At 44.0% G+C, this 24,440-nt stretch overlaps 1 protein-coding gene across 4 annotated transcripts in view; it reads left to right on the top strand.

Moving 5' to 3' along the window:
• The window catches only part of UBE4B (ubiquitination factor E4B), a 111,699-nt gene that overhangs the window by 24,513 nt on the left and 62,746 nt on the right, over nucleotides 1-24,440 (top strand). For 2 of the 4 annotated variants that reach the window (XM_019746743.2, XM_019746741.2), the window contains exons 2-3: nucleotides 7,474-7,660; nucleotides 22,519-22,654. In XM_019746743.2, the coding sequence (XP_019602302.2) occupies nucleotides 7,474-7,660; nucleotides 22,519-22,654 (323 nt within the window). The remainder of the gene's footprint in view (nucleotides 1-7,473; nucleotides 7,661-22,518; nucleotides 22,655-24,440) is intronic. The other 2 variants (XM_019746742.2, XM_074334079.1) reach the window with 1 other exon arrangement.

Raw genomic sequence — 24,440 nt, 5'->3', positions numbered from 1 at the left:
CTATTTTCATCCCCATGGTAGAGACGAGGAAAACTGACGCACAGAGAAGCTAAGAGGCTCATCTTGAACTTAACCTCGCTCGTAAGTAGCGCAGGTTGAATTTGAATTTGAAATCAAGCCTGGGCTCCTAAGTTAAGCTGCCTCTGAAGTAATGACATGTAACTTCTAGCTAATTCCCAAATGCTGGTTTCTGTGAAAATGTAGTCTCTCTTCACCAGGTGTTCTGTCGTATTGGTATGTATACACAAACACATTTTTAAAAATTAAAATTAAAACAGTATCAGGTAGTAAATACAGTGTTTGGATAAGGTATTTTACTTTACACTAAATTTTTTAAAATGTCGAATCCTCATAGTGAATGTAGCTTTCTAGTGGGCCTTGAGGGTTAATTAGGATTTACTTTTAAAAATTATATCCTGTTTGAAGCATATAAAGGACTGTACTTAACACATAAGTTATGAAGCATAAGATGAATACCCATGAACTCACTGCTCAGTTATGAGCATACAACCCACAGAATTGTCACAAAGTGGACACACCTGGGAAACTCGTATCCAGTTAAAGACCATCACGAAGCACCCTAGGAGCTCGCTCATGCCTCCCCCAAGCGTCTCGCCTGTACCCCCACCCTTCCTGCCTGAGGTAACCACTGGACTAATGTTTTAGGTTTGTTTTCTTGTATTTGAACATCAGATAAATGGAATCATGCAATCTATGTTTTTTACTTCTGGCTTCTTTTACTTGGTGCTGTTGTAAGGTTCATCCAGGTGGTTGCTTAGGACACAAGTGCATTCATTTGATTGATTGTAGATTCCCGTGTAAAAATATACCACCGTTAATCTGTCTTCACTTGTACCGTAGTTCTTGAAGCACCTTTTCATATGCCTTCCCATTCCATTGTAACAATAACCTGTGAAAGCGTTTAAGGCTGAGTTTATTATCCCTTTCTTTTTCTTTTTTTTTTAAATTTTTTATTGGGGAAGAACAGTGTGTTTTTCCAGGACCCGTCAGCTCCAAGTCAAGTCGTCGTTTTCAGTCTAGTTGTGGAAGGCGCAGCTCCCTGGCCCAGGTGGGAATTGAACTGGCGACCTAGATGTTATGAGCACTGTGCTCTAACCACGGAGCCAACCGGCCGCCCTACCCCTACTTTCTAACTGAGGAAACAGAGACTCTAAAGAGTTAAAAGAGTTACCCGACATCACAACAAGCACCACCAATCCATGGGCACCAGCGTGCAGGTTTCCTGACCAATGCCAGGTCCATTTCACTCGGCTAAACCACGTTTATTATCACGTCTTAAGTGTAACACCACTGGGATCTGCCGCCACCTGGCTTCCCTCCATACATGCCCGCACTTAACTCTCGTCATCTGGTGGGCTCTGGACCGTCATCATAATCCCTCCTTTCCACACCCCCTCAACTCTTTGTCCCTCTCTCCCCCTGACCTACCGGCCCGGCAAAACGCCCAGCTGGGGTTAAATCCAGCTTTCCCTGTACTTGCACCTATGACGCTCATTGTGGCTGGAGACAAATACACCACCATCTTGAATGGTTTCTTTTTCTTTTTCTTTTTAATTTTATTGGGGAACAGTGTGTTTCTCCAGGGCCCGTCAGCTCCAAGTTGTTGTCCTTCAGTCTAGCTGTGGAGGGCGCAGCTCAGCTCCAAGTCCAGTCACCGTTTTTCAATCTTAGTTGCAGGGGGCGCAGCCCACCATCCCATGTGGGAATTGAACCGGCAACCTTGTTGTTAAGGGCTTGGGCTCTAACCAGCCGAGCCATCCGAACACCCCTCTGGCAGCTCAGCGGCAGCTCGTTGTCTTCAATCTATTGTGGAGGGTGCAGCTCACTGGCCCATGTGGGAATCAAACCAGCAACCCTGTGGTTCAGAGCTCGCGCTCTAACCAACTGAGCCATCCGGCTGCCCTTGAATGGTTTTGTTTTGCATTCATGACCTCAAACAGGCGTGAGCTTACCTAGGGTTGCCCTGCAGTCCTCCTTTATTTCCTTAGTACCTTCATTCTCTCACTCTTCGAGGTGACTGCTTTATACCTTACTTTCTCTCTTTACACCCCAACTCATCTTTCTGCACGCTCCTTTCAGCTGATGACCTTGTTTTCCATTTCACTGAGAAAATAAAGGCCGTCAGAGGAAAGCTTCAGCAAGCCACCACCATCACATCTAGTGCTGTCCATTCTCCTGCATCACCAACCTTCCCTCCCAGCGTGCAGTCATACTGTGCTTTCTTCCACCTGTAAAAGAAACCAGTCAAACCTCTCTTGAATCTGCTTTCCTTCCCCTGTTCGCTCCATTTATTCTTTTTTTACAGTAAAAATCCTCTGTATTTCTTGTGTCCACTTTTTTTCTGCACATTCTGTCTTGGACCCACTCCAGTCCCCAACATTCATCCCCAACATTCCATCAAAACAGCTGTTGACAAGGCCCTCAACTACCACGTCATTGCCAGATGCAATGGTCAACTCGCAGTCTTCGTGTTACCTTGTGAATAGAGTGAGGTCAGTCACTTTCTTGAAGGACTCTGATTAGCTTCTCGAAAGCCAGTTCTCCTGGAGAACCAGTCCCAGAGGTCTCTTGACAGGACTTGCTCACTCTCCGTTGTTGGTTTCACCCCATCTCCCCAGCTTTGATTGTTGGTGTGTTGGATGTAGGGCTTCCTCCTCCGACTTCTTAGTCTCTGTCCACACGCACTGCCTAGGTGATCACACTCTCTCATGGCTTTAAATGCCATCCAGAAGCTGACAGCTTTCAAATTGTCATCCTAACCTGCCCTGTGTCCTGCGCATCAGATCCTGTATCTGCTTGACGATTCCATCTGCATGTTTACTAATCATGCTCCTGGAAGAATGTATCTCTACCCCCTTCCATTCTTCTTACTGTCTTTCTCAGTGAACTGAGCTTGTACATTGCTTAGGCCCAAGACTGGTGTCATCCTTACCTCCCCTGGTTCTTTCCTACTCTGTATCCAACCCGTCAGCAAATCCCATGAGCTTGAGCTCTACTTTCAACCTGTATCCCAGGTGACCACTCACCACGATCTTCAGAGCTGCCCACTCTGGTCTACGTCATCACCCGCCCTCCGCTCGATTATCGCACTAGCCTCCTAAGCAGTCTCCCTGCCTGCTCCTGTCCTCTACAGTTTACTCCATAGCAGCTAAAAGAATCATTTTAACATGTGAGTCAGATCATGTCACTTTTCTGATCAGAGCCCCCTGGTGGCTTCTCAAAGGCCCTCAAAGCCCCTTCCCAACCCTGAACTCCTCTGGTGCTGTTTCTCCCTGCTCGTTTTGCTCTCGCCACACCCGTCTCCCTTGAACACGCCAGGCACAGCCCCACTGCACTCCCCAGGTTCCCACGTGCCTTGCTTTCTCTCTTCCTTCATGTGCTTTCAGATGCCCCTTTACCACGGAGGTTTTTCCAACCTTCCTGATATAAAACTTGTGCTGCCCTCCCCCGACATGCCCTGCTGCCCCTCCCTCACTTCATTTTTCTCTAACGGTGCTCGTGACCATTCTGTTCCTTTGGCTGTTGCTCTTCGGCCTCCGCTAGAAGCTGAGCTCCGTGGGAGTGGAACTGTTGGGTTTACTGTGCTTGATGAGTGTGTGCTGAATGCATGAATATCTGAAGAGGAGTCAGTGTCACAAGTCTGAAACACTGTCTGGGCTGTGAATGTTCAGTTAAACGTTCTTGTGTGTGGTTTCAGGACTTCGCCTCCCTCAACTCCATGTATTCATTTCTCCCATTGCTGAGTGAGTGCAGAGCTGCTCTGTGCCTGGCCCCCTGCTCAGTGCTGGGGCTTCAGCAGGGGCCAAGCGGACGTGCTTTGCTCATGGAGCTTCCGTTCCGCTCGGGAAACAGACAGTAGGACGGTGAGTAAGAAGTAGATACTTACAGAGCATGAGGAGTGCTTGAAGGATGTGCATAGAGGCCATAACATCCCATGAGTGTGGCAGGGAGGGCTGAGCTAGCCAAGGTGATCAGAGAAGTGCTCCAGGAGGCGACATTCAAGCTGAGAATGGACGCAAGAAAGAACCAGCCATGCCAAGAATTAATGAGAAAATGCTCCCAGGTTAAAGGCATTGCAAGTAGCCGGAGGTAAGATGGGGCTTGCGAAGTTCTAGGGCCTGTCAGGGCCAGGGTGGCTGCCACCTGGTGTGGCCCACCATGAGCCCGGAGAGGCAGCCAGAGGCTCTGTAAGACATGGTGGGGACTCCACGTGCAGTGGGAAGCCATTGAAGGGTTCATGCAGGGGAGAGCGAGTGTGCTTTGAAGGAGTTACTGTGATTGTTGTGTGGAGGATGGATGGTAGGGGCAGCTGTGATCACGTGCTTTCTTCTCATTGGGATCGTGTTCTGTGCTTGGGCAGAGTTTGAAAATCTCCACAGCCCTTGGCGACCACCATTCTGCTTTCTGTCTATGAATTCACCTAGTCTCGGGACCTTCTGTAAGTGGAACCATGGTGTTTGTCTGTTGGTGACCGGCTTGCTTCACTTAGCGTCATGTCCTCCAGGTTCATCCGGGCTGTGGCACGTGTCAGAATTTCTTTCTTTTTTTAAAGATTTTATTGGGGGAAGGGGAACAGGACTTTATTGGGGAACAGTGTGTACTTCCAGGACTTTTTTCCAAGTCAAGTTGTTATCCTTTCAATCTTAGTTGTAGAGGGTGCAGCTCAGCTACAGGTCCAGTTGCTGTTGCTAGTTGCAGGGGGCGCTGCCCACCATCCCTTGCGGGAGTCGAGGAATTGAACTGGCAACCTTGTGGTTGAGAGCCCACTGGCCCATGTGGGAATCGAACCGGCAGCCTTCGGAGTTAGGAGCACGGAGCTCTAACCGCCTGAGCCACCAGGCCGGCCCACGTGTCAGAATTTCCTTCCTTTCTAAGGCTCAGTGACGTTCCATTGTGTGTATGGACCACATCTCGTTTATCCGTTCATCCATCGGTGGACTCTCGGGTTGCTTCCACCTTTTGGTTCTTGCAAATAATGCTGCTGTGGACATTGCTGAACAAATAACCTGTTCGAGTCCCTGCTTTCTGTTTTTTTGTGCATATGCCCAGAAGTGGAGTTGCTGGATCATGTGGTAGTTCTAGTTTTAATTTTTTGTGGAATCTCCATACTGGTTTCCACAGTGGCTGCCCCTGTTTACAGTCCCAGCAGGGCACAGGGTCCGATGTCACCACATCCTTGCTCACGCTTCTTATTTTATGTTGTTTGACAGTCGCCATCCTAAGGGTGTGAGGTGTTACCTCGTTATGGTTCTGAATTGCATTTCAGAAACCTAAAACTTTGCAAGTGTATAAAGAAAGGAATATGAGGCCAGAGTGGACACAGGTGGATCCTTTAGGAAGCTTTTGCACAGGTCCTGGTGTGAGAGGACGGTGGCCTGGCTAGGGTGGTGGCTGAGGAGCTGAGAGGAGAGGGTTGGAGGACCAGGACTTGGTGATAAATTGTCTGTGTTTGAGGAGAGGAAGGAAGCAAAGACGCCGTGGACGCAGACGCTGGCTCTCTGGCTTGCGTAACTGGGTTGAGAAGAGGGTGGGGGTGGGAATTGCCGGCCCACCCCTCCTCCCCCCACTGTCAAGGGTTCTGGAGATAAATACTTCATTCATTTCTTTCAGTGAGTTTTTCATCTCAACCACTTCTCCTTGGGTGAGTTGTGACGACTTCCCCATTTTTCCTTTTCTGTGCAGTTCAGGTCAGTGAGCATCGAGCACCTGTTACAGGTGCTGTGCTCAGCTTTTGGGAGATCAAGATGAGAGAGGCAGCCTGGGGAGGCGCTGCAGCTCTCAGGTTTGGGTCTCAGCATCGCTTTTCACCGTTACAAAATATTGAGGATCCCAGAGAGCTTTGGTGTCGGCAGGTTATAGCTAGTGACATTTACCAGGTTAGAAATGAAAACTGAGAAATTGAAACAAAATCATTAATTCTTTCAAAAATAATAAAAGCCACTGTATGTTGATATAAACGTGTTTTTATTGAAAACCACTGCATTTCTCAAATTGCATGAGAGGAGTGACATTAATTTCACTTTTGCAAATCATTTTAATGTCTGACTTTATAGAAGACAGCTGGATTCCCATAGTAACTTTATTTAAAGAAGTTGTAACGTCACATGCCATGGAGTCTCTGGAGAACTCCAGTGGACACTTGTTGGAGAATGAGCATGAAAAGGCAACTGTCTTAGTGTTATAAAAATCATTTTGGCCTCTCAGACCCTCTGAAAAGGTGCTGGAGACTGCTGGTCTTGTGGTGAGAGCACAGACACCAGAACCAGACTGCATGAGTTCAGAACCCAGCTCTGCCACTTACTCATCAGGCAAGATACAACCTCTCCGTGTCTCAGTTTGCTCGTATATAAAATGGACATAATATAAATGCCTACCTACCTCAGTGGGTTATGAGGATTAAATAAGTGTGCGTTTGTAAAGTGCTTAGAGCATTGCTAGAAGATAGGTAAGGGCTACATCAGTGTTTATTAAACAAATATGACCTAATCCCTTCCTTCAAGGGATTAGATAAGTTCAGTAGGCAGGTGGACAACTGAACAACTTCAGGGTTTTCTATATATTCACTGATAGGTATATTTGCAGTCGGGGCACAGGAGGGGCTTTTGGACTTTGGGGTCAAGAATCAGGGTGTTCTTGGTTGTCTCAACACTAAAAGGAGCAGACTTGCTACAGTGTTAGAGTAACAGATAGGTTGTTAGTTCAGGCCTGTCCCAGTTAGCATTTGTCATAATTTTTCACCCTCCTTATTCGTCATGGAAAAAGTGTGAGCAACCGCCGGGTTGGTTTGTTTCTTTGCTGCCTTAGAGCCAGACCTCATATCGTAATTGTTACATAGCCTCACTCCTGGGACAGCGGGTGGTCAGGGAGAGTTTATTGACTGGTTGTGAATTAACGTCTGTCAAAATGTGAGAGAAACATTTCTGTGACCCACTGGGATGCTGTGCTACGTGTTGGGTATCACATCATAACTTGGATAGTAGTGCAAGGAAGAAGTTTAGGGGCTATTTTTATTGAAATTAAGAAAAACCTAATCATTTTGCTCTTGAAAGTGATAGTAGTCAAGTTTGCGACTTAGTATAACTTTTGTTACTTTCTCTCATTGTTTTAGTGAACGAAATTGGATATTTATTTTCAGTCTTGCCTGTTGAAAATGACCAAGTTACATAGTTGGATTAAAATAACAACAAGCTTTAGTGTGTTTCAGTGTGTAGCATGCTTGTTGTAAATTCACGGTATGAAACTGATGGTAAGGCGATTCAGTGTGAGGTGGCAGCTTGCAAGAGACCTGGCCCACCGTTATCGCTTGTTTCAAATGAGCACTGTTTGCTCAAGGCATGTTTCGTTGTCGGCTCCGGTATGGTAATTGGTGGGTATTGAAAATGTCGTCCTTCTCGGGCGGAACTGTGTTTCTGAGCCCGGTTACAGATGGCCCTTGTTCCCCTCACGTTGCAGATCCGACGGAGGCGACTTGCACGACTTGCTGGTGGACAGACCTCCCAGCCGACCACCCCGCTCACCTCGCCCCAGAGGGAGAACCCCCCGGGGCCCCCCATCGCAGCATCGGCCCCCGGCCCCTCCCAGAGTCTTGGTCTCAACGTCCACAACATGACCCCAGCTACCTCCCCAATAGGTGCATCAGGTAAGCCTTTCCTTCTTCACACCTGGACGTGTCACCATTCTAACCACAGCTTTCTATTCCGCTTCCAGTTGTGACATTTCCACAACAGCGTAAACTAAATCAGACAGAACTTTTTAAAGTCCTGCCAGCGACAGTTGAAATTTTATCATTACTGTGTGTTTTGTTAAATGTCTATTCGTTTTGATCGTAGTCTGTTAAAACGGCTTGTTTTCCTTTCCATCATTTTTATCCTTTTTTTTTCAAACAGGGTCTTATCTGTGATGGCAAAGTGATTAAGACTAAATTTCATTCTGCTGATTTGGAGTTTGGGCGATGCTTTTCTTTTAAGATAAAATAATCTGAAAATGCAAGATGGAAAGAATGGTTAAAGTAACAAGCGTCCTGTTACGCGTTTCCTTGTCTTTGTTCTCTATTGGCTTAGAATTCTTCCTCCAAGTTTTCCGGGCATAGAAGTTGACCTGATACGATGTTTCGTAACTATCCCATTGACAATCATTTAACCATCGTAATGGTTTATTTCTTTATAATTAATGAACTCATGGTTGACATCTAGGATGATCTTTGTTGGGAAATGATGATATTGACGCATGCTGTGTATTTGAAAATACCTGTCCTTTCTCTAAATGAACTTTTCTATCAAACGTAATAATCATTTCCATTAGAGTAATTGTTATAATTACTTAAGATTCTAATTATGAAATAGCAGGTGCTGAGAGCCCTGCATTGCTCATCAGATCACCTAACAATTTAACACATAATTGTTCATTCTGCTGTCATTGAATATGCTCTCCCTCAGTCGCCTTCCAAATAATGTGGTCTTGACCTTGGGTAACTTGTCAGTTAAGTGTTTACAGAGTTTCTGTTCCTGTAACTCTTGTTAGACATCACTGTAGACTCTTCCCCTTGTAAATAGAAACACTTATACATAATTCTGTTAATTATAAAAGTGAGAGCGGTTCCGGCCAAAACATTCATTAGTAATAAACAGTGCCTTTGCCTGAAGTGTCTCCCCAGACACCCCCTTTGAGAAGCTGTGCTGGGCCTCTGATAGGCGCAGGGTTTAGGATTCCAGTGGTGTTTTTACCTTTTCCTTGGAAACAGTGCTGCTTGTCCGTCTCAGCATCATCAGGCCCATGGAATGCTCGGAATTGTCCAGAGGGGCGCTAATGGGCTGGGGAGGGGCTTCAAAATCTCACCGCATGGCCAAAGGTCAGGCGGGAGACCCAGACCTGTGTGCTCCTGGCAAGCCCCTCAGCACCACCAGGAATAATCTCAGCACGTCCCTTATCCCTGCATATGCCAGCCACCAAGTCTCCCAGGTCCCACCTTGTCCCCCAGTCTCTAATCTCCACATGGCCTATTCTATATACCTTTCTGAACCGTCCTCCACCCCTCCCCAAATTCTGAAATCCTTATGGTCAGCAGCAGCAAAATCCTGCTCTGAACCACCCTTCCCCTTGGTGCTGTCCTGGAGTTTGTGCTCTTCTTCTGTTATCTCTCATTTTGTCCTCTAGACCATTCTTCCCCCTCCCTAAAAACACACTGAACCTTGTGTCATCAGACTCCACGCCCCACCCCGCTTCCTTGTCTCCCGCTGTCCTCTGCATCCGGGCATCCCGCCTCCTTCCGTCCATGGTCTGCCTCTTCAACCCCTTTTCTGTCTTAATTCATGATGATGGCGGTAGCTGCGTAGATGAGCCTTCCGGGACCCTGATCTGTCAGTGACCCTGTCCTCCACCCGACTTCGGCCACTCACTGCCATGGGAGTGCTCTAGACCTTTCCAGCTCAGTGACTTTCAACTCCCACCTTCAGCTTCCCTGCTCCCTCCCTGCAGTGCCCAGATCCAGTGGTCCTTCTTCCCTCGTGTCCTCACTTCCCCGCTTACGCTGCGTAAATTCTATAGTCAATCACTATTGTCAATCCCTTCTCTCACTTTGTCTTAATTTGCTTGATTAAACCATGATCTTGGTTTTAAATCCCGTTCCCCACCTACTCTCTGTCTCACGCAGTGAACAAGGCTAGAGAAAAACCCAGCACCTTGCTGTCTCACTTCAGGTTCGCGATCAAACTCAAGTGGACCCTGGACACTGGGAAGCAGTTGTACCCTACTTCCTGCTCCCCTCCCCACTCTGCCGTGTTCTGTCCTTCCCCTCCAGTCTGCAGCACTGACTCTCCATGCGTGCCCTTAGCTGACGCGTACCCTTAGGCCTGCCTTCCTAGTTCAGGGAGAAAACAGGCGCAGACAGAAGGGAACCGCCTTAAGCTCCCATCATCGCATCCACCTACCTATCTGCCTGTGGCCAGTTCTTGTGAAGCCTGCAGTGTCCCTGCCCTTGTCGAAGGCCATATCCCACATCTCACCTCTCACCTGCTCAGAGCCGTGGCTCCAGCAGCTCCCATCTCTGCTGCTTTGTCACGTTTTCCATCTCAAGTGGGAAACTTTTATTTTTATTTAATTTTTAACAGCCATTATCCATGCTGTTCCTTCTCCCATCGTGGGAATAAATAGAAAGGGACTCTTGATCTCATTTCCCCTGCCAGCTTCCACCCACATCTCTGCACCCCTTCACAACAGAACTTCTGGAACGAGTTGCCTGTCCTTGCTCTCCTTCTGTCCTTGTACCCGCTCTGCTGAGTCGACTCCGGTCAGGTGAGGCCTCTCGTGGTCCACTCTGAGTCACTGTCTGCTCTGACCTAGCAGCCTGCTTTGACGTGGCTTTGGCCCTCTTCTCCTTGACACACTTTGTTCTTTTGTCCTCCAGAACTCCACTCTCTCCGGTTTTCATCCTGTCTCTCTATCTGTTCCTTCTTCGTTCTCTGGATGGTTCTTTTTCATTTCCCTGACTCCTAAATGGCAAGCTGCCAGGGCTCAGTACTTAGCCTCTCATCCTCTCGCTCTCTGTTTATTCTCCTGCCGATTTCATCTGGTTTTTGGCTTTCATTACTGCCTCTAATCTGACGACTCCTGCGTTTGTATATCCAGCTCAGACCTGTTCCTTGAACCTCAGGCTTATACATCGTCTCATAAGCATCTCAGTTAACGTGTCCAAAATCAAGCTCCTGCTGTTTCTTCACATCTCATCGCCTAGGACCCGGTCTCAATAAATGACAACCCTTTTTTGTTTCTAGTTACTTAAGCCTAAAACCTTATCTCTATAGATCAGGGTTGTAAAACTCTTCCTGTAAAGTACCCGATAGTAAATATTTTTGGCTTTGAAGGTTGTACAGTCTCTGTCACAGCTGTTCTCGTCCGCCCCTGTGGCACAAAAGCAGCCATGGCACTATGTAAAGGAAGGAGCGTAGCTGCGTTCTAATCAAACTTTATTTACAAAAACAGGTCGTGGGGTCCGATATGGCCCGTGGGCTGTAGCTTGCTGGCCCCTTCTCTAGGTCCATCGGCAAATTAGAACTAGACCAGATTCTCTCCCTCTTCTCATCTCACCACCCGCATTGTTTCTACCCCGGTTCCAGGCACCAGCATACCGTGCCTGCATCACTGGAGTGGCCTCCTAACTGGTCTCTCCAGGTCCACCGGTGCTGCACTTCAGTCTGTTTTCAGTGTACAGTGAGTGGGTCCCACCAAAGCCTAAGTACCACCTCGTGTAACGGCAGCGTTAGGTTTTACCGTGAGCTCGTTACGTTGCTGTCACAAACTAACAAAAAGCCTTGGACAACTCTCAATGGTTGGTTCAGCACACCTAGTTATGTTTCTCACATAATCACCATTATTCATGATCTCAAACAGGTAGATATTACTAGGCATGCCCTTGGCAGGTTGGGTGAACAAATATGAGTGAAATTGATTAAATAAACAAGTTTGAAACAAAACAGAAAACAGACCCTCCCTCCCCCCATAAGACAGGTCACATAAGTTCTCTGTCCTGAACCCTCCATTGGCTCCCTGCCTCATTCAGAATGAAAGTCAAAGTCTGCACCACGCCCAGGGCTGTGTGATGTGGCACTGCCCTGGCTCTGACCGCCTCTCTCTCTGTTCTTACTCCCCCTGTTCCAGCCGTACTGGCTTCCCTGCTGTTCTGGAACATTCCAGGCATGATCCGTATTTGGGACTTTTATATTTGCTGTTTCTGTGCCTCGAATGCTCGTGCCCTAAAATCCACAAGGCTGTTTTGCTTGGCTTTCAGATGTTTATTTAAGTGTCGCTTTCTTAATAAGACTGCCCTGGCCGCTCTCCCAAAAAGCACAGCCTCTGTCTGACACAGATACTTGTCTTGAGCTCTTATCGCCAGCCAGTGTAGCACATGTATTACCTGTATATCCTGTTTTCTCTGCCTCCCCTCCCAGAGCATAAGCTGTATGCGACAGGGACTTACGGACGTTTTAGTCACTGCTCTATGCCCCGTGCCTGGCACATGACAGGCGCTGAATAGAATGAATCACAAGAGAAAATGACCAAAACTGCACAAGCCTGTGTAGCGTAGCTTAAAGAAAAGAAATCACAAGAGGATGTGATAGCTCGCCATTAGAAAAATGGGAGACGTTGCTGGGAGGAAGACGATAGCTTCTGCTTGTTTTCTGTGGTCCTAAGATGGTAGACGTAGGGCCAGTAGGTAGATTTGTTATCTAGGGGATGTGAAGGGGAGACTTCGGTTCCAGAATCAAGAAGTGCTTTTTAGCAGAGACAAATACTGGGTGGGCTGCGTCCCATGGGAAGGAGTCCGTCATCCAGGAGTGACGTGGCTGTCACTGGGCGCCTTCTCAGTTGAGATGCTTTCAGATCACGGAACGAAAGCGAGGGTTGGGAAGCTGTAGCGAGTCCTGCCGCTTGCTTCTCCCATCTGTAGTCCCAGCTCCTTGCAGTGCCATCTGCTTCAGTGTTCATTTCCTGGGGCGCCCGTGGCAAAGTATCACAAGCTTGATGGCCTGAAACAACAGACACTTGTTTTCTCCCAGTTTTGGAAGCCAGAAGTCCGAAGTCCAGTGTCCGCAGTCCAGTGCTCCCGCTGATGGCTCTACGGAAGAATCCTTGCCTCTTGCAGCTTCTGTTGCTGCCATTCTTGGCGTTTCTTGGCTGATGGCAGCGGCACCACTCTGACCTCTGCCTCCATCTTCTCACGGCCATCTGTCTGTGTCCAGCCTTCCCTCTTTTTTCATAAGGACAGCAGTTATTGGCTTAGGGACCTCTGTAATCCAGCGTGACCTTATCTTAACTTGATTACATCTGCAAAGACCGCCTCCCAATAGGAATATCAATTATTTATTTATTTTAAAAATCTCTATCCCCCACTCCCTTTCGAACATCAGGTTAGGGTGGGGACCCCTTCACTGTTGTTCATTCCCTTATCCCCAGAAGCACGCTAGCACATGGTAGGTACTCTGTAAATGCCACCAGTGAAATGACTAAACGAAAAAAAAAATTTTTTGTTGGAAATGTTAGAGGCAAAATAAAGCTTGAGTTCTATTTAGAGAACTCCACGTCCAGCGGGTCTGTCCCTTAGCTCTTCCTGGTGCTCTGAGCAGAATTTAAAAAATTCCTAAGCCTATTCATTTTCTTCTAAGATTAGACAAAAACGCTGTTACAAAATATTCTGGACACACACGATAACATACACGAGACATAGTAATGCGTGTGAACTCTCGATGGAATCTCTGGCTCTCCAATCCCCCACCCCAGCAGGTCACAGCTGTTCTGAAGTTTGCATTTATCAGTCATTTAATTTTTTAAAACTGCATTGTTAATACGACATTCCTTTTTCGTGTCTTCAAACTTTATAAATATGGCTAATATTTTTCTTATAGTTGATTGCTACTTTTTTATAGTCATCATTGATGATGTTGCTTGTACATTTCAGTTCGTGCAGCATTTATTTGGGGCTAACTGTGTATCGGACACAGTGCTAGGTCACGGGAGTGCAAAGATGAGAGAGACTCGGTTTCTTTCCTGGAAGAGTTTACAGTCCAGTAGGAGAGAAAGTGTCCTTCCGTTTCCTTTTCAAAATCTGTGCTTATTAAACTCCTGGGAGGACAAACTGGTTTTCCTAGTTCCTTCCCCTATCTTTAGATCATTTTGTGTTTGCCCAGAGTCTAATCCTCTTGGGCGAGTTTTATTTTACAGTCTTGTTTTGGAATTATGCTTATCTTCCCTCCGTTCCCTTTGGTGTTCTCCCATCGGACATCTTGAATATGTCCGACTCGGGGCCTTATCCTTAACCCTTTCCAGCTGTCGTGACCTCTCCGAAGACGTGCTCATTCTTGCTCAAGTGTCCCCAGCAAATCCTTTATCGGCCTGTTTCATCTTGACAGGATTGTCAGGTCTAGTGGAACAAGTTCTCTGGTTGCCTTTTCTGCCCTCGAGAACTGGAGTTCTTAACTGTTTTCTTTCCATTAGTCCCTTCGGCAAACTGGTGAAGCCTTTGATCGGCTTCTCAAAATAGGTTTTTAAGTGCCTGTAATAAAACATACAGGATTACAAAGGAAACCAATTCTATGGAAATAATGGTTATCAAAATATTTTTAAAGACTGTGATATAATTTAAGTGCTTCTTCATTAAACACTTTAAATAAAAGATCGAGTCAGATAGCGACTATAATTTTGACTCCTGTGTTCTGTCTCCATCTGTGGTCGATAACCTCTGCTCTGGAAGCAGGAAGAAAAAAGAACAACAGGGTCTGTTTGGAACAAGTCAGAAGCCAAATGACATGTTTGGCCTCTGGGATAGTGTTGGGGTCTGGGTTAGAAACACAGAATCCATGTCCTCATCTCACTGCTAGTCTTTAATGTACTCGGTAATAATTTAGCCTAAATTCTCCTTTAACATGTCAGCAGATGGTCTTTATCCTGCTTCCACACATACGTTTGAACCCTTGTTTCGGGCCTCTGTTTGCCAGGCGCTGTCTCAGGAGCTGGGGATGCACAGCTGAGCAGCTCTCAGTTGGGGCTCCCTGTCCAGCGGGGGAGGGGTCCTCGGGAAGGGCCCTCCATGCTGGGGCGCTGTGCCTGACACAGCACGGCCACAAGGAGCCACTGCTTCAGGCTCATGCCATGGGGGTTGGGTTTTAGGGGAGACTTTTCACACAAATTCTGCCTTAAAAACAAAACAAAACAGGATTGTTACTTTAGAACATGGGGAACGTCCTTCCATACCCCATTTACAGTTGTTATTCTGGTCCCTCCACGTTTGCTCGATATGTTTTATTATGTTTTACCATAGAGTTTATATCTTGTCTTACCAGGGGCCTACTGAACACTGCCAATTCATGCGGCCTTCCTTTAGTACAGACTTACTTAAACTCTCCCATGTGTTTGCTAGGTCCTGCCCTAGGCCACGTTGCTTATAGTCTAGTGAGAAAAAAAAAAAAGATTTCTAAAAAACCGTGAAATCTGCCAGGTGGTGATAATTGTGGAGAAAAATAGAAAATCCTGATGGAGTAAGTGCTGCTGAGAGGAGGAAAGCATTACTATTTTAATAAGATAGATGTCTGCAGGTCTCATTAAGGGGTGACATTTTAGCAGAGGCCTGAGTGAAGCAAGGCGTATCTGTGGGGTGATCTTTCAGACAGAAGGAACAACTGGTGCAAAGGTCCTGGGGCAAAAATGGGCTTGGTGGTGATTGATGCAAGGCCCGATCGTCTTCAGTTTCCCCTCCGTTTCCTTCTCCCATTTTGATAATGAACATCATTATCTCATAGTAAGCAGCACAGCTGAAGGAATTTCAGCAAACTTGGAATCATTCTTTAATCGTAAATGTCTTTGGCTAAGAATGCTCTCAGGAATGACATTGAAATGACAACCTTTGTCATATAGCTGATTGCTAATCGTTGGTTGCTCCTCCTGTGTTAAAAGCCTTTTCTTCTTCAGAAAGAAGCCCTGTTGTTTCCATTTAGTCTACAGCTTGGGAGAGGGAGAGGTTTTGAGAGAGATTAAGAAGCTGGCTGGAGGCAGGGGCTTAGGCAGAAACCCCAAGGCCAGAGGGCTGCATCGGGACCCCTACAAGGCCGCTGGGCTTGGGAGGCTAGTCGCGGTGGAAACCCTTTGCTTTTAGCTTATATATTATAGTTCTCTGTTCTGTAATACCGTGTTTCCCCAAAAATAAGACCTAAACTGAAAATAAGCCCAGCGTGATTTTTCAGGAGGCCATCCTCTGAACGTAAGCCCTAAAGCGTCTTTTGGAGCAAACCTTAATATAAGACCCAGTCTTATTTTCGGGGAAACACAGTAGGAGTGTCCTATGCTGGCTTGCTTGATTCATCTCACTGGAGTGGCCTTTAGGCCACCCAAACAGGGGTATTTTATACATATTTTTGCCACCAACGTGGGGGGTGTTTTATATACCGGGGGTGCCAAAAAAATGTATGCAGCTGGACAGTTTGGTCAACATTGCTCAAGCAGGAGTTCGCTGTAATCAAAAGTTTGTGGACGCTGATGGGAACCACTTTGAGCACCTTGTAATTGCAGAAGTCAAACGTGACTTGTATTCATCTTTTGTTATCGGTATATATCAAGTATTACAATTTTAGTAGTTTTCCTTTCTTAAACTGTGTATTCGGTGTTGTTGTTTTTTGACACCCTCTGTATGTTTTTATTATAAAGGGCTCACATTATATAGCATTATTCCTAGGATCATGCTGTTTACTTTGTGAATTTGGAAAAAGTACTGATGTCTTGTTAGTGGGAGATGCTGGGAATCAGTCTCCTGTTGTGACACGGGGTTGATCCCTCCCTCTTCCTGTCTCCCCATTTCAGCCAACCTGGTCCTTCACCCTGTGCTGTGTCTGACCCCAGACTACCCACTAGCACTCTACGTGCACAGCGGGACACGCGAGATCGGACAGCGCTGCTGTCATTCCTGAGGTCATAACCTCTGAGTCTCCTGAAGGCCCAGGAGTACCTTCTTGTGTGGAGTGGTTTCCACACACTATAGTCCCTGCCCCCTAGGGAATTTATGGCTTATTAGGAAAGCTAAGACATGTCACCTGCTCCTTTGTCTCCTTATTTCCAATTATAATCTAGTCCAAAAGGTTTCAAGGTCCTCTGGAATCAGCCTCCCCCCTTCTCATGTAACCCATGTCCTGATTTTCAGAGCACATTTTCTGTTCCTATTTCAGTCTTTGTACTTGACCCAGAACACTTATAACCCTTAGAGAGTATGCCATACAAACCATTCTTAGTTTTGTGTGCATTCATCATGTTTCCCTAACTAGATTGGAACTCAGAATAAAGCTACCTTGTATTTCTCTTTTATCTGTTGAACTCATAGTAGGTATCCAAGAAGTCATCCTCTACGATGATTTGGGAATATGCTGGGAGTTTTTCTTGTTATTTCTCTCCAGTCTCCCAATTGGAGTCTAAACGAGTGAGTTTAAGAAAAATTAAGGTTTTGAAATCTTCGGATGCACAAGGGTCTGTCACCTTTTAATGCCTAAAGTGGAATATTCACACTTAAGGAGCCTTTAAGATGGAGCCCCACCTGGCCTCCAGCAAATGAGTGTCCTTGAGGTTTGGCAGGATTCGGCCCTGGAAGTGGACATGAGATTTTGTAATCCTAAAGAAAGAGAAATGGTTTTGCATCCGTTGCCCCAGCCCTCTTGATTATGGGCAATTCTCTTAAGTCAGCTAGTTGAACATGGAAGAGCAAAGAAATGGGCTCAGCAGTGACCCGAGAGAAATCTATGAACCCCCCAGGAAGTGTCACACGTGTGATATTGTGATTCGGTTTCTTCTTTCATTTCTAAAATCTATATGTTTTGGGAGGGAGATGTATAATGCAGTATTTTGAGTTGTTATTATAAACTATGCAGCATTTTTAAACTGAAGACACAATTTCTAACTTCAATAGAACTAAAAGGAGCTGGAGATTTTCCTCTTTTGGTCCCGTCATCCTACAGATAGAGAAATTGAGGCACTCAGAACTTAAATGACTTAAGTTGCAGTTCCTAACAGCATCCTTCCCAAGTGATGCTGTAACCATAAATTCGGAAAGCATCCCCCAAACCCTGTTTGTAATCAGTGAATGTTTATTAAATGCCTACTATCAAAAGCATTGAGATGTGGTTGATTGTTTTTAGGGAACTCAAAGTCCAGTTATATGCGTATATTCTTTGTAGACTAAAGAGTGAGGTAGACTGTAATTTACAGTTGTCTGTTCACTCGGAGTTTTTTAAACAAGTATTATCATAAACCTAGAAGCATCCATGGATCAGCAGAATTACACTTTGTGTGACTGGCCTGATGGGTTGGGGATAAAAGTCAGGGAAGCCTGGTGGAATAACTTTGCCCGTCTTTTATCTAGTACTCATGTGCTGGAAATGGAATAGACCAGAGCGAGTACTGAGCTGACAAAGACTCATCTGTTCTACCAAAACGGGCCTTGCCCTTGGTTCACCTTCTGTGCTTAGCGGATATGTATAGTTTGTCTGTTCAGCTTATAAACATGTTCACGTTTGTTATTTCGTTGGAACTTCACAACAGGACTATGAAGTAGGCTGCACAGATACTAATATTATCAGTTTATAAGCGAAAATATTAAGGAAAGTGACTTGCTCAAGGTTACGTAACTAGAAATCATGGCATCAGGGTTCCATCCAGTCCTAGACTTTTTGTAAAATAAACGTTTATTTTGGTTATTCCAGAAATTATAATACAATTATTTTTGAGACTTATAAAAAAGTGACAGAGGTAATATAGAGAATTCCCATATACCCTTCATCCAGTTTCCCCTAATATTAATATCTGGTACATTCGGGCCGGCCCTGTGGCTCAGGTGGTTGGAGCGGTGTGCTCCTACGCGGAGGTCGCCTGTTCGATTCCCACATGGGCCAGTGAGCTGCGCCCTCTACAGCTAAGATTGTGAACAACAGCTCTTCCTGGAGCTGGGCTGTCATGAGCAGCTGAAGGTGGTTGTGTGCTGCTGTGTGCTGAGGACAGACAACCAGCGACCAACTGCCTCAACCCGGGGGAGCAAGGCTCATAATACCAGCATGGGCCAGGGAGCTGTGTCCTACACAACTAGACTGAGAAACAACGGCTTGAACCAGAGTGGGGGGGAGGCGGGAAAAGGGGGAAAAAATATCTGGTACATTTGTCAAAACTAAGAAATTAACCTTGGTGTATTACTGTTAACTAAACCAAACGTGATTCTCCTAGTCTCCTTTGGTCTGTGGCAGGTTTTCAGTCTTACTGTGTTTTTTATTATCTTGACAGTTTGAAGAGTTCTTTGGCTTTGGCTGGTTTTTCTTGTGATTAGCCTGGGATTTGGGGTTTTCTGGGAAGACTCACGCAGGTGAAGTTAACTTCCCGTTGCATCATTGCATGCCATCCACATGCCATCCCTTGGTGATGTCAGACTCACCACGTGGCTAAGCTGGCATTCGCCAGGTCTCTCCACTGTAAAGCAGGGACTTCCCTTTTCCACACTTGGTTCTTTGGGATTGTGTTCCTAAATCCAGCCACTCAAGCAGTGAGCATTAAGCTTTTCCTCCTGAAGGGGGGAGTATCTACATATATTATTTGGAATTCTTCTGTAAGGAACATTTGTCTCTTCTTCCCAGTTATTTATTTAAGTCTTATTTATGTCAGTCTGAACTCATGTCATAATCCAAAGTACTATATTATTTATTTTTACATTATTTACTTTACACAGATTGTTCCAGCTTTGTCTCTTGGAGGCCTTTTCAGATTGACTCCTCTGTCTGATTGACATGCCCATGCTTTTATTTTTGTCACCACTGTCTTGTGCTGTAATAAGCTCCAGGCTCATCATGTTTTCCCCCTGCCCCAGTCCTAGCATCAGCCATTTCTCCAAAGAGCAGTCATGGTCTTTTGATTCCACATGTATGATTCTTTGTATGATTCCCCCTCTCGACGCTAAGGAAACACTCTAAACACTCTAAAATCTCATAAATACGAAGACCCAAGCAGTTTTCTCATTTCAGTTCTTGGCTTTCTTGTCCCAATGTTTTAGCTACTACTGTTTTTCTTTACAGTAGTATCTGTTTTTCTTTGACATTTCATTGTATTTGTGTTTGTTCACGAGAACAAAGTGTTTTCCCCAGGAAATGTCAGTCTGCTGTATGGAATAGATGTGCATTATAAGGAGTATTGATGTGTGAGGTTTGCTATTGGCCAAATAAAATACAAGCATATTTTGTATTTTCCACAAATGTTAATAACCCTTTAGCTTATTAGTCCATTGTCAAGAGCTTTAGACTTTTGAGTAGCAGAATGAATGATACCTTTTATAACAACAATAGCTTTTTCAGTTTTGTTTTCGTAGTTTTAGAATTTATAGAACATAGCTTTGATTTAAAATAGCTGTGATCGAAGAACTGCTCAGATCGAAGAACTGCTCAGGGGTAGAGGAAATATCAGCGTTTTCTTCGGAGGCAGGAGACCTGTGTTTTAATCTTTGTTTCTAACTTGCTGAAGATCCTAAGGGAGGTTCTTAGACTTTGTAAATTTCAACATTTTTATCTGTAAAAGAAGAGGGTTGGACAATTTCTTTAAAACCACCCCCTCTCCTCCTTTTAAAAACAGCTTTATTGAGGTTGTAAGGCCCCTTTTGGCAATTCTGTACTTTTTATACTAGAATTTAGCAAGCGTGTGTGTGTTTGTGTAAAAATACTGGAACAGAGCTAGAGTTTCAGCTTAATAAAAGGCATTTGGTCTGGTTCATACCTGAAAGGGAATATCATTCAGGAAATACTTCAATACTAGGAGGAAAATCTTACAGAAATAAAATCCTTATTTTTAAAAAAAATTTTGTCCTTCCCAAACAAAATGCATAATTTACCTTTGACAAGCTCTTATTAGTCATAGAAGTTTGGAAAGCTGCCATCTTGGACGTTTGTAATTTGTATTTCATTCAGCAGACATGGCTTTCTTCATTCTTTGTTATACACACCTTCACTTTTTAAAACTTTGCTTTTAGCCTGATATGTATAGATTTTACTCATCTTCTAAAAGAGGATCAGAGGAGGTTTTGTCTGTGTTTTAATTCTTTAAGGTCTTGCTTTATGGAGATATATGGGGGGGGGTAATCTGTATTCCTTAAAACTCGGCTTCCTGATGGTGATTTCCCAAGTTAGGGGTGGGGGGAGCGGGTGGAAGACAGCAAAAGCGTGCGTGGTTCGGAAACAGTGATATTTTGTACGATTGCTTTGCTTTGTTTTCAGTGATTATATTTATTTCATATTGATTCTAAATAAAGTCAGAGGAAACATCTGTTTTTCAAGTTTAAGAAAGTAGGGTTACATGGTTTGTAGAGATTGAGGAACACTAGTCTACATCATTAATTCTGGGGAGAGTTGCCCCACTTGACCCAGAATGTGAAGATCACATGGAGGGTTCAGGAAAAACAGAATTTAGATGATATCCTTGATGGATTATGAAAATATTACAAATATAGTGTATTATACTGTGTGGTATGCTCTGGCAGTATATTACTATAGAATTACTGGACACAAGTAAAGCTGTAGTAGAGTATGTTACAAATACAGTTTTTCAAACAACGTATTGTGAGAATCAGTTTAATTTTAGAACTGGTTTTATCACGTAGAAAATTTAAAGCTGCTATCCCATAAAAATTGTTGAACTTTATTATTGATTAATTTTAATTAAAACAATTGTCAGATCTTTCAGTGTGATAGGTAAACTAATATTTTCCTAAAGGACATGGTTAGTGCTCTGTTATCTCGTCCTTCAGTAAATATTTATTGATCATTTACTTTGGGTTACACTTCTTGAATTAATGAATTTAAAGTTTTACCGTCTTCCACAAGCTTATTTCTGAATTCTCACTGCATTAGATGTTTTCTGTATTTCACTTAAGTCTACTTAGGAATAGGGAAAATTTACTTTGTTTCCTTCATGAGTCCTGCAGAAGTTTTAATAGACAGGGACGTGTTAAAACCTGCTACCAGGAATGGATAAATGTTTTGTAATATTCTTCAATGAAGAGACATGAAAAGGTGGCAAGTTTACTTTCTTGGAATGCTGGGATGATTAAAATATTATCCATTTGGTAGTTGTTTCAGCTCCAACTGGCAGCTCAAGTTGTTTTTTTTTTTTTTTTTAAAAACATGTAAGTCTCATTTTCCTTTTTAGCAACACGGACATATATTTTTAAAAGTACTTGCAAATATCTGGGTAAACTTTTTTTTGGTAGAAAGATATTCACAGAGTTAAAGTAATTTTGTAAGTTTTATGAAAAACATGGTTTTAAAGACATTGATGAGAAATCTGCCCAGTACTCATGGCTACGGTCCACTGTACCGTAAACTCCGTGAGGCCGAGGACAGCGTCAGGTGTCTTATTTTCCCCAAGCTGTCACAATAAGATGTTCACTCAGTAAGCGGGTTGATCGATATTTAAGGACATAGCTTAGTTGGGTCTGTTTTCATGTTTTCAACATTTTATTATGACATTTTTAATACAACAAAGTTGCAAGAATTTTGCAAAGAACACTTATATACCCACGATCTAGAGTCTGCCATTAAGATTTTAGTATATTTGCTTTATCACACCCCTGTCCACTTCTGTGTCTATATCCATTCATTAATGTATCTTATCTTTGGTATATTTCACGGATATTTCTGGACTATCATGGAGACTAATTTGTATTCCAGGATCATAGTTTAAACTGGTGCAAGACAAGGTGATGAGTCAGTTTTAGGTGTTAGATTTGGCTCTGTTCCTGACCTCCTATGATGCATATTGATAAATTATGATTTATTGCCAACGTTCCTATGATTTTTAATGTCACTTCTGCATTTAGTGTAGTCTTCTGACAGACATTCCTCAGTTGGTCTGCATGCCAATTGTGTATGTGTGCTGATGCCATTATAAATGGCTTTAAGGTCATCTCACCTGAGGCCTAATCTTGCCTTGTCTTTTCCTGGTCAGCAGTAACACATCGGAGCCAGAGCAGTGAAGGCGTCAGTTCTCTCAGCAGCTCGCCGTCCAATAGCCTTGAAACACAGTCTCAGTCTCTCTCGCGTTCCCAGAGCATGGATATCGATGGTGTCTCTTGTGAGAAAAGGTAAAGTAAGCCAGTTTTCCAATTCACCGTTTTATTTATGGAAAGGGAACGATCCATTCACTGTAGTCTCTAGGCCATTAGTCTCAAATGCCAGCCCAGAGATCCATGCCACTCCACAGCTAATTAGAGCTAAATTTATGAAATTTAAAGGTCTTTTCTATTATTCTGAAGTGTTCTTTATGCCTTTTTTATATTTTTGATGTTGAAATGTCTTTTATGAAATAATGGTGTAGATAGTAAAAAGTGTTTTTAGTTTTTTAGCGTCCTTAGTTGGTAAATACAAAGTTGGCAGAATATGTCAGTCCCTAAAAATTTCTTCCAAGTTTTTCTGATCGGTGAAATTTAAAAATTTGGAAGGGTACAGACAGGTGAGTCAAGTACCCTAAGAACTCCGTAAGGATCAGGATGTCTTAGAGCAGAGCTTCCTGTGGTGCCAGGGTGCCATGGGTGATCCAGTGGCCAAAAGGTTGATTTCTTTATTCCTTGGGCAAGCCAGACCCCCCTTACCCCCCAGGACCTATCTCCTCTGCCCGCAAGCAGCCCCCTCTAGTCATATCAGGGGTCCAGACAAATATTATTGTCTATGTGTGTTAGGATTTTAAAACAGTTGAGAAGCACAGGTATAGAGCTTCAGTACTTGGTGGGGTCGGGGTGAGGAACCAGATCAGTGATCACCCCACATTAGACGAGAATGCAGGAAGGACCACATTCTTAGGGAAAAGATCAAGGGGAAAAAAAAGTAACCCCACAGAGTAAAAACAGTTGTGTTCTTCTTACCTTTGCTCTGAGTGCACGTATTTTTTTAAAAAATGAAGTCAACTCTGATTTTGTGGCAGGTAGATGACTTTCTTATGGGTCTGGCATCAAGTTTATACTATTGGTGTCGTCTGAAAACCTCAAGCTAAGAACTGTCATATACAGTGGGCCCAAGCCCGTACTGCCTGTAGGCGTCTAGCAGAAGAAAAAAGAAAACATCAAGTCGTCTGAGAATTTCCAGACGTCTGAGAATTTCTTAGAAAAATTTCCAGGAAATGTGAGCTCATGGTAAAAAACAACAACAAAAAAACCCACAAAACACACTAGAAAAGAGCCACCATGAGTAAGTCACCTCTAGTCACCTAGAGATTTTTTTGGGTTTTGGAATTACCTGATACAAAGTACAAAATATACATATTTAAATAAATTAGAAAGTGAATGGAAAATATAAGGGGCAAGTGACTATAGAAACAACCAAGCACATTTGAAAAAGAACCAAATATAATTTCTAGAAATGAAAAGATAATAATTCAAATTGAAACCATAGCTAAAGAGAGAATTAACAAATGGGATTGTAGAGCTTGAAGAAATTACCCAGAGTGTACCACAAAGAGAAAAAGAGATGAAAAATATGGAAAATATTTAGAGATATAAAGGACACAGATCCAATATATTATATCTAATAGAAATATCAAAAGGAGAAAATAGACTTGGAGAGAGTCCCCCCACTATCCCCCCTTTACTCCGTGTGTTTTCTCTACTGGTTTGGAAGCCATTATTGAAGAGATAAATGGCTGAGAATTTTTCTAGAGTTGATAAATGATATGAATTTTCAGATTCAGGAAGCCAAGCAACTCTCCAGCAGGTTAAACAAAAAAAATTCGTATCTAGACATTTTATAATAAAATTGCAGGAACACCAAACACCTTTAAAGCATCCAGAGAGAAAAGAGAGATTATCTACCAAAGAACAACTGTTAGATAGCTAAATGATGGAAGCCAGAGGATTGTGGACTAAATGTGTTAAGTGC

Source organism: Rhinolophus sinicus, linkage group LG06 (assembly GCF_036562045.2).
Source record: "Rhinolophus sinicus isolate RSC01 linkage group LG06, ASM3656204v1, whole genome shotgun sequence".
Taxonomy (NCBI): Eukaryota; Metazoa; Chordata; class Mammalia; order Chiroptera; family Rhinolophidae; genus Rhinolophus; species Rhinolophus sinicus.
This window is presented reverse-complemented; position numbering and strand designations above follow the sequence as displayed.